The following is a 15,563-nucleotide window of genomic DNA, read 5'->3' on the forward strand; positions in this document are numbered from 1 at the left end:
GACTGTGGTCGGTGCGCAGGCGCGCACCCCCGTCGCCCAACCTGTAAACAGAGCAGCCCTCGGGAGACAACTTCTGCTTCCGGGTCACGCCTTGACAGCCGCTTTCACCACCCAGGTCAGCCCCACGGTTTGGTGAGTGTCGCCCCGCTGCAGGAATGTCTGCAGTCAGGTTTCCTAACCTCGGGCACCACGCCCAGCAACACTTCCACTCCCCGCTCGCGCTCTGCCAACCCTCGAGGCTGGGATTTCGTCCCGGGCCTTAAGGAGATCGGGGCGGGGATTGGTTCGCCTTTGGGGCTCCCCGACAGATTTCTTGACCCCATTTAAGTACCGGCCCCGCGAGACCTGCTGGGATTGCTGTGGTCTTTGCGGAGCCCGTGCAGAAAGTGACACCACACGTCTTCGCCCTCCGCCCCTTAGACTCGGCTAGACCTAGCTGCCGCGAGCCCTCTCTGCTGGTGCGGTGGGGCGGGGGCGCGCCTGGCCGGGTCGCGGGGCTTCCCAGCCGGTGGGCGAAAGCCCGGCCACCCTAGCACCAGAGCTGCTGAATGTCGCCTCTCCCCTCCTTTGCTGCTAGCTTCGCATTAAGAAACACCCTTTGGTGTTTTCTTCGGATCCGAAGTGGAAGAAAATGGGAGAGAGGAAGCTTTCTGCTCCAGCAGAGGAAAGGGGGCACATAGGGTCAAACCGTGCACAGCCTGCTGCCTGGCTATATGTCCTAGATTTCGTGATTCTTCCGGACAGTGAATGTTGTCAATGTGCCCCGAAGTTTCACTCTTCAGCAGGAGCTTTGAGGCAGCCGCAGAGGACTAGTGGTTGTATTCTGAGTTAGAATTTCTTAGCCTGGAGTCCAAGAGAGCTCCGAAAATGACTGCAAGGGTCTAGTGTTTTTTTCTTTCTTTCTTTTTTTTTTTTTTCCAGATAATCATGACCCAGAAATGCTTAACAGAACCACTTTGGGCTAAGCCTTCCACTTTGGATGCTCTGTTTGTTCTTGGAATTGCTGACTTAAAATGTATCTGTACCTTTTCCCCTTTTTCCTTGCAACAGAGAAGTATAAGATACAGACCCTTGTCTCTGAGGAGTTTCATGGCTGTTGCCAAGATTAAAACGTATTCCAAGTCTAAACTATTTGGAAAATTTCAGAGAGGCATATAAACAAGTGTGTAAGTTTATTTATTAAGAATAAATAAGCTTTGTTCTTAATAAAGTAGGGAGAATACCCTAATTTGAATCACTGATACCTATGAATTGATTTTTAACTTCCATTAATGAATGCTATATATATTTTAGATGGATAAATGGCTACCTGGTAGCAAGATGGAAGAGTTTATAGTATTATTACATATGTATAAGGGAAGAGTCTATCACAAAAGTTACATAATATGAAATGACCAAAATAATTTTAGTGTTTTTCCCTTAGTAATCATCATATGCATAAGATGTCTAATTACTGCAAGTCTTAAATTTTTCTAGGGTCCTAAGTAATAAGCTTTACATTGACACAACAAATATTTATTGAGAACCTGCTGTGTGCCAGGCACTATTAAAAATAATGCTGTACTTACCAGCAAGGAGCTTATGGTTTGACAGGATCATGGATTCCTAAATGGTTACACCTAGCGAGCACACCATGTTTTCTTTACAGTTTTTGATATATGCTTTTTCATAGAAATGCTCCGCCTTCTTTACTGTAATCTTAAATGTTCCCCAACTGGTATATGGCTCTTAGATAGCCAAAACTTTTTATCATAGTTGAATTTAAGTATTGTTTTGATTGTGTTGTGTTAGTCACTCATTTGTGTCTAACTTTTTATGACCCCATGGACTGTAGCCCACCAGGTCCATGGAATTCTCTAGGCAAGAATACTGGAGTGGGTTGCTGCTGCCTTCTCCAGGGGATCTTCCAGACCCGCAGATTCTTTATTGTCTGAGCCAATATTGCATTATTTTCTTCTTCCAACACAGAACTCAGGGCTACTTCTCAGTTGTCACAAATGGCCAATTATTAAATTTTTAAATTGATTTTTCACTCTTAAATCTGCTTGTTTTCCTGCAACTGCAAACATATATCATTAGTCACAACTTTTAAACTTTTTTCCTAATTTTATATAGAAGACCCCAGAGTAATTATACTTTGGCTTTCCTTTCTTATTTTAGAATTTCACCTCAAAAACTTCTCATTTTTTTTCTTTGCTGAAGACATTTTAAACTGTTTCACAGATAGGCTTGTCATCATTAACATAAATGCATCTGTTCTGTTTCTTCTCACAGGTAATAATCACTCCTATACCCTTTAGTCAATCAACCAGTATTTATTAAATACCTACTTTTTGTGAGACTCTGTGGCTGGCCTGAGATGGTCTAAAAAAGTAGAAGACAAGAACCTTGCCTCCCAGTTGATTACAGTTTAGACGGACAAACAGTATGACCATAACTGTACTGCAAGGTCAAATGTAACAAGTAACCTAAAGGGGTGCCGATAATAAAGAGCACCTAATTCAGAGCAGGAAAACGGACGTTTTGTGAAATCCTTCGCCTTTCCAGGGATCCCTTTTCTGGCTTGGTCTTTTTTAAACCAGAAAGAGCTTCACGGGCAGCTTGGAGCCTTTGGGGAAGTCCTGTGCTAGACGAGGTCAGAGAGTAGAGCCAGGGTTCCCAGGGTCAGAACCCTTCCGTCCAGTTTACCCAGCTCCCTCAGCAACTATCATATTCTCCTTCTTGTGATTAGGAAAAATGGTATTAATGAGTCCCTGACTCTTTGAAATCTGATTTTAGTAGTGGGAAGGCCTTGGAGAACCTCTAACCCAAAGACAGGTGTGCTCAGTGGTATTGTGTATGCCTAAAACATCTTTGTTTCAGGCAGTTTGGAGCATGTGAACGTACTCGGAGCCTTGATGAGTTCCAGTATGTGGTATATTATGCAGAGCATTCAGAGCAAATACTCTCTCTCAGAGCGCTTAATCCGAACAATCGCTGCCATTCGCTCCTTCCCACACGACAATGTAGAGGACCTCATCAGAGGGGTGAGTGTGCTGGGCTGACGCAGGAGTCCTTGGGAGGTGAGGTGGGAAGGTTCCTGGGGAATCCTGAAGAGTTACAGATTTTCAGCTCTGACTCACCACGGGATGACAGGGAGTTTTTACAGTTTTTACAATATTCTAAAATGTATTAACTTGCCCATTAACGTATGTTTTGCTTCTCTTCCCTTCTGCCTTTCACTTTGTGCAAATGATATTTTTCTTTGGGAATTACGTTCTAGATAACCCTAGTTTTGTGCTGTTTGTAAAATCTCTGTCTGGGTATGGTGCATGTGGGATCCAGCAAGCTTCAACTCTTCTACACATATTGTACTGAGGGAGGAAGGTGGCAAGCAAAAGCATTAGTGGTTTTCAAACCCTGTAGTTTATAATAATAATTACATGGAGAGATATCACTGGCCTTCTATCCTAACTACAGCTACCACTTCCAGTTTATTATAGAGATTATCAGTCCCTAAAATGCATGGTAATTTTTGACTTAAGGAAACACTTTAACTGTCTGCTGTCTAACCAGTCCTATTCTGTACTTCTGTTAAATGGCTAGTATCCTGGAAGGGCGTTGATGCTTTTCTGTATATTATTCCTGTTGAAGAGAAGTTACAGGGTAATTTTTTTTTTATCTCTAGAGAATGCATCCAGATGGCTACTTCTATACATTGTTTTGAACAACTCTAGAATCCCATTTACAGCCTAGAGCTCTGTAGCTGCTTCAGAGTTGTGTGGCACAGCTGTGAGAAGAAAAGTCAGACAGCATTAGCTTGTTCTCAGCAAAAGTGGTGTCAGAAGACTCAGCAGTAGAAACTTTGTCACATTCTAATTCCAGCTCTGCTGCTGAGTCATTCTGTGACTTTGGTCGGACCATGGTGTCTCCAGCTCCTTCATCAGATGTGAAACAGAAGTACCAGTGGGGGCTAGGTGGCAGAGAATGCTGATACCAAGGGGCCACTTTGTTTATAGGTATATGCTATATATGTTTATAAACAAAGACATAACATTAAGAAGACATTACTGTTAGTGACGGTCATCTGTCAGATGGCAAGAAGAGCATGCCAGTTCTGGCTTCTGCCAGAAAGACACATTCCTGACTTTTCCAGCTTTCCTGCCTGGTAATAAGGTTCCACTGCTTTTACATCCTTAGTGATGTCCATCCCCATGGCCATCTTTCAGGCTAGCTTGTGGAGAAACTTGACTTGATCTAAGGCATCGACATGTCGTTTTATTCATCTTCAGTGTATTCTCTTGGTTTGGATATTGGCATTGTAATTTCATTTAATTAATAGGAATAGGCACTGGGGCTGGTAGTATATTTACAATACAGTCAGAGTTAGACCCTGTCCCCACCGCCACCCCCACCCCCGACATTGATTTGAGTCTTGTCCTGTATGGTGAGCTGGAGCTGAGCACACCAAATGAAGTTTCCTTTGTCCATAGGGAGCAGATGTGAACTGTACCCACGGCACGCTGAAGCCCTTGCACTGTGCCTGCATGGTGTCTGATGCGGACTGTGTGGAGTTACTGCTGGAAAAGGGAGCTGAGGTAATGTTTTTTAACGCTGTCACATCAGTGATTCACTAAAACTTGGGCTTCACACTTCCTTAAAATGTTTTGTCTCTTCTCCTATCTCTTCCCACCTTCTTGCTCCCACCTTCTAGGTAACTTTGGTGTGGCCAATATTCAAACAAAATGTAATGGTAAATCATCCAAAGTACTTCATTCCGTTGCCTTTCTTTCATACACTGACCATGGCTCCGGAAAGAGGGAATTTTTATCTCCCCTTAATCTCCCTGCCTTCCTTCTGGGGTTGTTTGTATTTCTATTTAATCCTCTTTTGACTGTTCAGTCCCCTCAACCCTGATTCAATCTAAACCACTTGAGACCTGCCACCAGCGTGCACTTCTCACGTGTGTATCACTGGAAAATAAGTCAGTGGGTCAGTCCCTTCCTCAGGATTGAGTTACTTGTTCTCTTTCTGCCCATTCATTTTTTTCTGTTTTACCATATCTTGTTATCTTCTTTCTAATGTATCTTAACATAAAAAAAAATAGATTAACTTTTATTGGCATTAGCAAGAAGCAGCATAGTATAATGAATAAAAGAATAGTGTCTGGACCCAGACTTCATGGATTTGAATTCCAGCTCTGTCACTTCCAGCTTTGTGATCTTGAACAGGTTACTTAACCTTTCTTTTCATCAGCTTCCCCATCTGTAAAATGAGGATGACAAATGGTGTGTTCTTCATAAGGGTGAAACTGTTTGGAACACTGGCATGTAGTAATGATTATGCTAAGTAAGTGCCTGTTAAAAAAATAAAGTAGCAGTTTTGACAACTTTCGTGGCATCTTCAGGGTGCACAGGTTGAGGCAGTCATTTGAATCAAAGATGCCATGAAGCAGGTGTGCAGGCCCCAGACATGCTGGTGGGTAAGCCTGTTCTAGCCCCCAGCATCCCCACCTCCACACAGCCATGCTGTTCTCTGCCTGTCCTGAACTATCCTATAACTTTTGTGAGTGACCCTGAAGTGAAAGCCAGTGATTAATAGCAGAGATGAAAGTGAGACTATCCCCGGGGTGAGGGGGCAGTTTTTAGCTAATAGAAGATTGAACTCAGTTAAATATTTCAAGGATGGTTTTTTTTTTTAAGTGCATTTTATGGGGAGAAAATTCACTATTTAAACCTAGGATGTAAATTAAATCTTTGTAGCCTCCAAATATTATAGGAGATGCTGAGTTTAGCAAGCTAGCGGCTTTTCAGCATCAGAGGATTTGTGCTGTTTCCTCGGCATGTTTTCCTCCAGGTTCTCTCATGACCCCACAACATATGTTTGCAGGGGGCTGACTTGGATGAATAGTTCTGAGCTGCTCTGTGTGGTTGAAAAACACAGCAGAGCTACATGGGCAGAACCTTGACTTCATTATTTTTCAGTCTGGTTGCCATTAGCCACAGGATAGAGAGTGAGTCAGGATAAGTAGAATAATGCAGAACCTTTACTCTGACCAATATGTTCAAGCTGCCTTCCAATAACTGTCTTTCAGAGTAGTTACAAGGACTTAGACTTCTGTTTCTTCCCCCTTACTGTGTGGTAGAGGTCCTAGGGAACATTAAATAAGAATGTGGCAGCAAAACCCTAGATGATGCAGGCCAGCTAAGCAATGGACATAATAGAGGGTTGGTTGTTTGGGGACTATTGTTTTCCTACTTGCTTCTTAGCTCCATCCTGATCACAGCTCCCTGGGAATTGCTTGTTGACCTGCATGTTCGGAAAATTACATAGCAAAGACAGTGGATAGGCACATGCAAGCCTCTTTGCCCGCCCACCGTCCATACACCGTAATATAGTCACTCCCTCTTCACAGGTGAATGCCCTGGATGGTTACAACCGAACAGCCCTCCACTATGCAGCCGAGAAAGATGAGGCTTGTGTGGAGGTCCTGTTGGAGTATGGTGCAAACCCCAATGCACTGGACGGAAACCGAGACACCCCACTTCACTGGGCAGCCTTTAAGAACAATGCTGAGTGTGTGCGGGCCCTCCTAGAGAGCGGGGCCTCTGTCAACGCCCTGGATTACAACAATGACACCCCTCTCAGCTGGGCTGCCATGAAGGGAAATCTTGAGAGCGTCAGCATCCTTCTTGATTATGGTGCAGAGGTCAGAGTCATCAACCTAAAAGGCCAGACGCCCATCTCCCGCCTGGTGGCTCTGCTGGTCAGGGGACTTGGGACAGAGAAAGAGGACTCTTGCTTTGAGCTCCTCCACAGAGCTGTCGGACACTTTGAATTGAGGAAAAACGGCACCATGCCACGAGAAGTGGCTAAAGACCAGCAGCTGTGTGAAAAGCTGACTGTTCTGTGCTCAGCCCCCGGGACCCTCAAAACACTCTCTCGCTATGCTGTGCGCCGGAGCCTGGGACTCCAGTATCTGCCGGATGCCGTCAAGGGCCTTCCTCTGCCAGCTTCTCTAAAGGAATACCTGTTGCTTGTAGAATAGCCTGGAGGAGACATCAGGCCGGCAACTCTGCGTAAGGTTTTGCCCTGCAGCACGGTCTGTCTTGGAAAACAGGGAAAGCAGTTGTTCCTGTTGTGTGGTTTATATTTCAAGGCAACATGTCACAACAGTAACCTTCACATCACCTCCCCTCCCCAAACCAAGCAAACAAACAAAAAAATGTCCCTCACTTTTGTTTCTGTTTCTTGCTTACTGGGCCTTTTATATTGCACCCTGCAAAGAAAGAGGTCTCCCCAACCCTCATTAGGGAAAGAAATCAACAGTGAGACTGTATTTCTCTGGGGAGATGAAGAGTATTTATAGCATGTGCATTTAGTTTGCCTTTGGGAACATGATTAACTTTCAGAAGAATCCCTCTAGAAACATTTTAATTGATCTGCGAAGAAGTTTACGAAAACTCCAGCTAACAGCTGCAGCCCAAAGATGAAGATACTACCACCTCAGATGGTGCACAGGTTCAGAACTGGGCCGAATGTCCCTAGAATCATCCCCGGGCATTCAAAAGGGACTGGCCCCTTCTTTCTCACCACTGAAAGGAAGGGAGTTTTTGCTGCTTTTCCATGAGTGTGCCCAAGGCTTACAGTAGTTCAGCAATGTTATTTTAGAAAGATTATCTTGCTGCTCTCCATGCAGTAGAAGAGATAGGAGGTTCTAAGCAGTCCTACGAACTTTTCTTTGAATGCAGTTCTTTCTCTTCCTGACAGCCAGTTTGTGCTAGTGGGCTTGGCAGGCTCTTCCTGCACCCGCCATTGAGGGAGGTGTCTGCTGTAGCAGGGGAGGACATGAGCCGGGCTGCCTTTTCTCATGGGTCTCATTCACTCTGCTAAGAGTTTGGAGTTTGTTTTCAGTTGTTTTGGAAACTTTGCTTTTTACTGATCTACACAAAAAGACATTGGTGGTGTGGGTGGAGTTGGGGAGTGGGGGAAGAGCACTTACAAGAGCTTTCTCTGAGATGACCCACCTACCCAAAAGAGATCTGTTTTAGTGAACAATAGTCTAAGTACTCTTCCTCTTCATGTTCCTAAGCTAGATCAAGTTGTTGATTCTAGACGACCTTATGCAATGTGACTTTTTTTTTAACTGATTGGGAACTATAAATAAAAAATGAACAGAATCTGCTGACACAGCTAATTTGAAAAAGTATGTCTGCTTTTGTCCTTTTGTTATTGGTGTTTTTTGCTCACGTAAGGAAAAAAAAGGAAATAAAAAGGTCTAAAAGCAAGTTTGGAAATTTCTGCTGTTCCTACTTTTCTCTACATTATCGCCCTGAGCCCCAGTGTCCTCATCTCTGAGGCTGTCACACCACCTGTAGGAGCTGTTTTGAAGAATCAGTGACAACGGTGCTTGATGTTTATTAATTTCTGTTCCCCTTAAAGAACTGTACAGAGAACATTTGGCTGCTTTAATTAATGTTGGACTCTGACAAGACCTCTCGGTCATTTTTTTGAACTGTTTCTAGGGGGTAGCAGTTATACTTTGGACAGCCAGCAAAAGTGAAGTACTAGACAGTCCTTTCCTCTGTTCCTCGAAAAACCCCAAACCTCCTTCCTGCTTCAATAGGCAAGTGAGGAAGCTGTGTTAGTGGGAGAGAGATGTATGCTTGTGCCAAGAGCCAGGATCTGATTCTTGGAGACTAATCTCAAGCCTCTCATTGACAGGGCAGCAGCTCAGGGCGCAGTATGTAGACCCAGTCCTGAGGACCAACTGTATTACATGGGCACTTGCTAATGAGGAAGCATGGAACAGAAAACAAACTGAGCTGAACGAGAACTCATGGTTTTCCAAAGCAGTATTTCAACCAACCTACCAAACTAGGTCCAGAATTGAATGTCTCTGTTTTCCAGGCATTCAAAATGTACATGTCACCCCACCGGGATGGAGTCTGGCTTTCATCCAGGAAGGAGCACAGAGGGGAAAGTTGAGAAGGAAGAACCCTGGATTGTCAGAGTAGAGATTAGGGAATGGCTGGAAAAAAAACAAACTTGGGTAATGGGTGTATGATGAAGAGGTAAAACATAACTTTATGCTTAGGGAAGATGGGAGTGCCCTTGGCTACAGAGGATGCGGGAGGGATTGCTTGTGGGATGAGGGCGAGGATGGTGTCCTGTGTTCTGGGACCCTGCGTACAGAGTCAAGAGAACCCAAGAATAGAAGTACAAGGGGTGAGCAATGGGCTGCCTTTTCCCGGGTGTCCATCTGGGCAGAGTCCATTGCTTGGGGCTGACAGGAATGCACTTGTGAAGATGCTAAGAGGAGAATCCAAAGCACAGTGACCAGTTGGCATTTATTAGTGTAGTTATGGTGTGTCGCTGTCATAATAGTCATAGAGGAACCATGACTTTGTTATCACAAAGAAATAAATAAAGCTTATTTTTAGGAAAATTCTAACCGAATAACTGAAATTGAGCAGTAGTACTAGAGGAGTCCAGCCTTGTGTGACATGGGAAGCTGGGGTCGAAGTCAGGAGAAACTCCACATACAGGGAGCGTCCACTTATGGCCCCTGCCCCAGCTCCCTGGCTAGAGCTGTGATGGCTGCAGTTACAGAATAAAAGGAAACCTAATGGAAAATGAGCTGAAACACGTGAGAATACACGGACTTAGATCTGCTGGGGTGAGCTGACCATGATCAGACAATCCGTTCCTCTCTCTGCAAAGAGGCTTAGACGTTAGCTTCTCCGGACCGCTTCCGAGAGATGTGCTCCAGGTGGGCATGCTCTGTGGTATCCAAGTCAATCTCGTACTTGGCGAGGATCTTAAGGATAGGCCTCAGCTTCAGCCACCACTGTTCCTTGGGGATGCGGTGCCTACAGAGGAACGAGGTAGATGATGATTTAATCTTCAGCACCCCAATCAGCTTCTATCCGAGGCTATGGGAAGAAGGGGAGCAGCAGAGGCTGAATTTGGGACCTGAGCATCAGATCTGAAGTAGGTATGACTACAGGTGTTAATCCTAAGAAAAAAGGACTGAAGACGTGAACAGCCTGGGAAGAGTAGATCTTAGCAAATACTGGGGAGGGACCCACCCCAGGAAGCAGATGTACTCACTCAAAATCCGTCTGTTCCTTCAACTCAGTCACTGGTTGGAAGACCAGGGCCCTCTTACGCATCCCCAGAACACAGCCTGAGTCTGGGGTATTGGCAAAGATCCTCCCTGCAACAGGGATAGTCAGTCAGCTTCTATGCTGGGAACCGGCCTCTAGGAAAGCGACTCACCCTCTTACCCCACTTACCGTTACGGTAACTCTCTTTGATTTTCCCTGACATCCAGTTCATAGCCTTTGCACCCATCTTAGTGGCAAAATTTCGGTCGAATGGAGTTGGGCTCCCACCCTGGGAAAAGAGTGATAAAAATTACAAGGGGCAGGACTCTTAATGAAGTGGCAAAGATACGCTAATACACAGAGAAAAATGAAAGGATGGGTCTCAGGTTTATAACCAGAAACAGGAATCCAGAAATCTAACTGTGAAAGGAAATCCTGAAACCGGGCAGGGAACCAGGGTATGCTGGGCTGGCACGTCTGGCAGTTTATCAGCTCCAGAAGTAACCAGTAAGAGGGAATGCTGGGTCTCCCCATTGCCTCTTCTACCTCCATGGCTGCATGACCCTGTTCACTTACTCCTAATCTTACTGGCCTCTCGGTCAGCTCCCTGCCCTTCACTAGCCTAGCAGCTTCTGTCAGTCACTATCGATGAACAAGTATTCCTTGTTACCTAATTTGGGTGCCCTGGTAGCACCTCAGAATAATATAAAACATGATGCAGTTTCTCTGAACAAAGCAAAAGTAAGTGGGAAAATGGGAAGGAATGAAAAACAGAAAAGAGGTCTTCATACTTTATCCAATAGTACCCCATTCCTTCAGGAGCTGATAAGCCCATTCAAACTGAGGTAATGTGAATTCAGCTGTGGGTACAGAAAGGTCAAAGGTCAACACTTAAGCGGCATCAGTGGGGAAGGTGTGGGATGGGGCAGGTCTCAGACCACTAGCAGCATCTGTGAGGCAGGCCTGCCTTGGATGCAGATTCCTTTCCCCTGGAAACCCTAGTGAGTGGAGACAGAGCCCAACCCTGGCAAGGGGCCCACACTCATCTCACAGGGTGCCCACGAAGGCAGCGTGGTGTGTGGGAAAAGACTGGGCCAGCTCATTTTGGCCTCACTCAAGTCTGATTAGTGGCCCTGGGAAAATTACTTCTCCTCTCTGAGCCTCATTTTCTTCATCTGAAGCAGTGGTTCTCAACTGGAGACGACTTGGCCCCCCAGGGGACATTTGGTAATGTCTAGAGACTTTTTTTCAATCACACAAGCGGGGAGGGCACGCTACTAGTGAGGGCATCTAGTGAGTAGAGTCCGGAGGGGTTGCTAAGCCATCCTAAAACACGCAAAGCAACCACAAAAAATTTTTTCCATCTCAAAATGGCAGGAGTGCCAAGGTGGAGAAACTCTGCCCTAAATAAAAAGGATGAACCACAGAATCTCTCAGGCCTTTCCAAGGTAGACTTGTGATTCTGTGACTGCAGAGCCTGCAGGCCCGTTCGGGGGCGGCCCCGACAGCATCCAGGAGGCGGGAGGTCAGAGGGAGACTGGCTGCTGGGTGGGGGTTTTCTATGGCCGCACGGTGTGTCTGCCCCACCTGCTGCATGTGGCCCAGCACGTTCTTCCTGCTGTCGAAGACGCCCTTCCCCTCCTCGGAGTACAGGTTGAAGATGAAGTCAGTGGTGTAGTTCTCATTGCACTTCTCGTTCCTGCAGGAGAGGTGGAAGCCTGAGGCGGGCGCTGGCCCCCTCCCTCCCCCGGCCTTCTCCAAGCTCTGTGGGCTCTGCCCCTCCCAGTTCCGTCTCCTCCCGTGGCTCAGGCTCTCCTGCTCCGTATCCACAGACTCCGCAGGGTGTGCCAGCCTGGGGTGCAGTCTGACCAGGACTGAAGCCTGACTATTGCTCCTCTTCACTCAGGAGCAAACCGGGGATGAGGTACCTTAACACCAGGCCCCTCTTCACAGTTGTTTTCATCTTTTGTACCAGATGTTCCACGTTCACCTGAAAATGAAACGGAAAATCCTAAACCCAGCTGAGCGTGGACATGGCTGAGCAGGCCTCTAGCGGAGGAAGAGGGACATGAGGAGGGCAGGCTGCTGACAGCTCAGGGCTGACCGGCACCTAATCCCTTTAAGAAGGTCAGTGCAGACAGATAAGTGAAGACCCGGCTGAGATGGGCAGAGCAGGCAGAGGGAACGCTGGAGAGAGTGTGGGAACTGTCAGTTTGAAGCCCCTTCCCACTCCCTCCCGATCTCCCTTTCTAGGGGTTTCGGCTCTTCGGCCCTCAGAGAGCCACCCCTGCTCGTGGTGTCGGCCTCTAAGCGGGTGGCGTTCGTGGACAGCAGAGCCTCGCTGCGGAGAAAACACCCCATCTAGGCTTTGAGCCGGGCGTGAAGGAGGGAAAGGGTCACCCTCCACTGATGGCTGGGCCCTTGGAGTAGTGAGTTCCCGCAGCCTGCCACCCTCCTCTCTGTGGCTCCAGTGAATGAAGACCTTAGAAATGAGGATCATAAGGGAATCCCCTCAAAAATGGAGTCAGGGATCCGTGTGGTAGCAAGGAAAATCTGAAGTAAGGGGGGCATGACTTTTTCAATCAGTTAAGCCACCTGCTCAAAGTTTAGAAGTTTTATAACCTCACTGAACCTTGCCCATCTGTAATATGGAGATAATCCCTCCCATGCATGGCTGTTGTGAAAATAAAATGCAAAAAGACACATAAAGGGCTTAGCTGCAGCCACCCCTCAAACGAACGCTCCAACAGGAGCGGCACCACATACAGAATGTCACGCCACAGCACGTGCCCGGTGCTCTTCCTAGGACTCCACAGACCATCAGCTCTGTCCTTGCCTTGAGCTCTCACAGCTTAGGTCGCCACGGGGACAGGGGAACCAATGGGGCAGGGGAGAGCCTCCTAACAAGCTCTGGTAGCCGTCTACCTGCAGGTCTCGAATGGTGAAGGGCTCCTCAAAAATATACGCAGCATCAGCCCCGGCTGCCAGGCCTGCCATGGTGGCCAGGTAGCCGCAGTAGCCGCCCATCGTTTCAATGATAAACACACGGCGCTTGGTGCCTGCCGCTGACTGCTTGATGCGGTCACACGTCTGCAAAGACAACACGTCAGAGAAAGACAGGGTCAGGGATGTGACTCTTGTCACTTCTCTGGCCCCACCATCACCTGACTCTGGAGCGATGTCCCCCAAGGCCAGCAGGGCCCCAGCGCCCCCTCCAGTTCTCGCCAACAAGGATGGCGGGCATGTCTGGCAAGTGCAGTGCGGACCGCCTCCCCCAGAAGGAAGCCGTTCCTACCCTTCTGTGCTTGGGCTAGGGGAGCTAGGACATAGGGCCTCAGAAAGGAGAAACCACTTGGTGTGCAGAGTACAGATGCATCTCTAGGCTAGAGGACTCACAGCGAGGAGGATGGACACAACATGCTAAGTGCAGTGTGGGCAAATGCAGAGCTTGAGAAGTATTCTCCTCACACTGCCACTTGGCTGGTACAAATCAAGTGGCTCACTTCCTAGTCCAGACTCGGTCCAGGGACTGGAGCCCCAGCCAGGGGCTGGGAAGCCGCAGGCACCCTCACCATGCAGATGGTGTTGAGGGCAGTGTCAGCCCCCACGCTGAAGTCCGAGCCAGGCACGTTGTTGGAGACTGTGGCAGGGATGACCACGAAGGGGATGCAGAGCTCATCATACAGCTTCCTGCCCTCCATCAGCTCCAGGCCCCCTGTGTAAGCCTGAGAAGACAGAACCGCGGGGGCAGGAATGAGGGGGAGAAGGCGGGGGTGGGGGCAGCAGGAGAGGAAGAAATGGCAGCAGGAACACTCACCTCAAAGCCCCCGATAAGGACAAGGCCCTGAATGTTAAACTTAGTGATGTTGGCACTGATCTGCTCGAAGCTCTTCTTGGGTAGAGTCCTAGTTGGTTGGGGTGAGGGGAAGGGAATAGAATTGGGGGAAGAGACAGCAAAATCGAGGGAGAAAAAAGCGAGAGTTACACTTCTCACCCGGTCCAAGGACACACGCTGGGGCTCTGAGATGCCAGAGCTGCTAACGAATGTCTAGATGGACACGTCTGCCCTCTGAGGACCCAGACGACAGCACTGGTCTCAGCGAACCCAAACCAAATGAACTGACACCCATGTGCAAGGGCTGCCTTTAGGGTGATTAGGTGGAGGTAATCCTGGAATGCCACTCACCTTTTAGTCCCAAGTTTAGAACCACCTTGGCCAGTCCAGCCCCCAACGTAGCTCCATCCAGCTTCCTCAATCTGTGGGGAGAGGTCACACAGGTCTGCATCATGGTCTGACACCACTGCTCAAGCCCTGAGCCCATCCCCTTGGCAGAGCTGTGCCAGGCACCACCGGCTTCTCCCCCTTCACTGATCATCCTTCACCCTTATGGCTCACTCACAAATCTTACACCGGGCCCTGTGCTGAACTCTGGGATAGAGAATTATATCAGACACGTTGTTTGCAAAGGGCTCATTTCAGTACCTCCTGCCTCTTCCCACTGCCCTAAAATTAAATATAGCAGCTCCCCCTTTATCTGCGATCCTACTTTCCAAGCTCTCAGTTACCCATCGTCAACCTTGGCCCAAAAATACTGAGTGGAAAATTCCAGAAATAAACAGTTCCTAAATTTTAAATTGTGGGTTCTGAGTAGCGTGATGAAATTTTGCACCATTCTGCTTCATCCCACCTGAGACGTGACTCATCCCTTTGTCCAGTGTGCCCACGCTGTATACGCTACCTGCCTGTCAGTATAGGAAAAACATGTAGTGCACAGCTGACCCCTGAACACATGTGGCTAGGGGTGCCCACCCTCTGCAGAGTCAAAAACGCACATGTAAATTTACAGTCGGCTCTCATGTTCACCGCTCTGAATCCATGGGTTCAACCAATCCCAGATCATAAGGTACCACAGGGCTTGCTATTGAAAAGTTCTGAGGAGTTGCCTAGAGGTCCAGTTAGGACTTAGCGCCTTCACTGTCATGGGCCCAGATTCAATCCCTGGATGGGGAACTAAGATCAAGGAAGATCAAGGAAGATCACAGCCAAATTAAAAAAAAAAAAAATTCTGCATACACATGGGCCCACACAGTTGAAATCCAAGTTGTTCAAGGATCAACTACACATTGGGTTTGGCGCTATCACAGTTTCAGGTATCCACTGGGAATGTGTCCCCTGCAGAAAATGGGGGACTGCTGTATCTACTTCTGCTTGAACCCCAAGAAAAAGGTTGTGAGGGACAGGGGAGCATGAGAGAACAGCCAGGTCACCGGCTGCATGCCTCCTCTGCACAACCGCTCCTTGTCTGGCAGCAGTGCCCTCCTACCTGCCCCTTGGCCAGGCCCTCGAAGCCATCGTGCACCACCAACACCCGGTTGCCCTGGATGAGGCCGATCCTCACAGTGGAGCGGACGGCGGCATTCATGCCTGCGGCTGGCGCTCCCACGTTCATCACAGCCACCGTGTGGGAGCCACTC

General features: G+C 47.8%; 2 protein-coding genes across 7 annotated transcripts in view; one reads left to right on the forward strand and one right to left on the reverse strand.

The window, feature by feature from the left end:
* The first annotated feature begins 30 nt into the window (after positions 1 to 30).
* ASB8 (ankyrin repeat and SOCS box containing 8) lies at positions 31 to 8,185 on the forward strand. Of its 5 annotated transcripts, none has more exons than XM_065934539.1 (4): positions 31 to 132; positions 2,867 to 3,026; positions 4,473 to 4,577; positions 6,395 to 8,185. In XM_065934539.1, the coding sequence occupies exons 2-4, from the start codon at positions 2,898 to 2,900 to the stop codon at positions 7,025 to 7,027; spliced, it is 867 nt and encodes a 288-aa protein (XP_065790611.1). In that variant the 5' UTR covers positions 31 to 132; positions 2,867 to 2,897; the 3' UTR covers positions 7,028 to 8,185. The 5 variants fall into 5 exon arrangements, with proteins under 5 accessions (XP_065790611.1, XP_065790612.1, XP_065790614.1 ...); XM_065934540.1 differs by having other exon boundaries at positions 36 to 132; positions 2,863 to 3,026; XM_065934541.1 differs by lacking the exon at positions 31 to 132 and adding an exon at positions 942 to 1,015.
* Positions 8,186 to 9,310: 1,125 nt separating this feature from the next.
* Positions 9,311 to 15,563, reverse strand: part of PFKM (phosphofructokinase, muscle) — a 41,914-nt gene continuing 35,661 nt past the window's right edge. For both annotated transcript variants that reach the window (XM_065934532.1, XM_065934533.1), the window contains 10 exons: positions 15,413 to 15,562; positions 14,275 to 14,345; positions 13,906 to 13,993; positions 13,661 to 13,813; positions 13,014 to 13,178; positions 12,017 to 12,078; positions 11,676 to 11,787; positions 10,278 to 10,377; positions 10,093 to 10,198; positions 9,311 to 9,851 (listed from right to left, as the gene is read on the reverse strand). In XM_065934532.1, the coding sequence (XP_065790604.1) occupies positions 9,707 to 9,851; positions 10,093 to 10,198; positions 10,278 to 10,377; positions 11,676 to 11,787; positions 12,017 to 12,078; positions 13,014 to 13,178; positions 13,661 to 13,813; positions 13,906 to 13,993; positions 14,275 to 14,345; positions 15,413 to 15,562 (1,152 nt within the window). In that variant the 3' untranslated portion in view covers positions 9,311 to 9,706. The remainder of the gene's footprint in view (positions 9,852 to 10,092; positions 10,199 to 10,277; positions 10,378 to 11,675; positions 11,788 to 12,016; positions 12,079 to 13,013; positions 13,179 to 13,660; positions 13,814 to 13,905; positions 13,994 to 14,274; positions 14,346 to 15,412; position 15,563) is intronic.

The sequence above is a fragment of the Muntiacus reevesi genome, chromosome 4 (genome assembly GCF_963930625.1).
Source record: "Muntiacus reevesi chromosome 4, mMunRee1.1, whole genome shotgun sequence".
NCBI classification, from domain to species: Eukaryota; Metazoa; Chordata; class Mammalia; order Artiodactyla; family Cervidae; genus Muntiacus; species Muntiacus reevesi.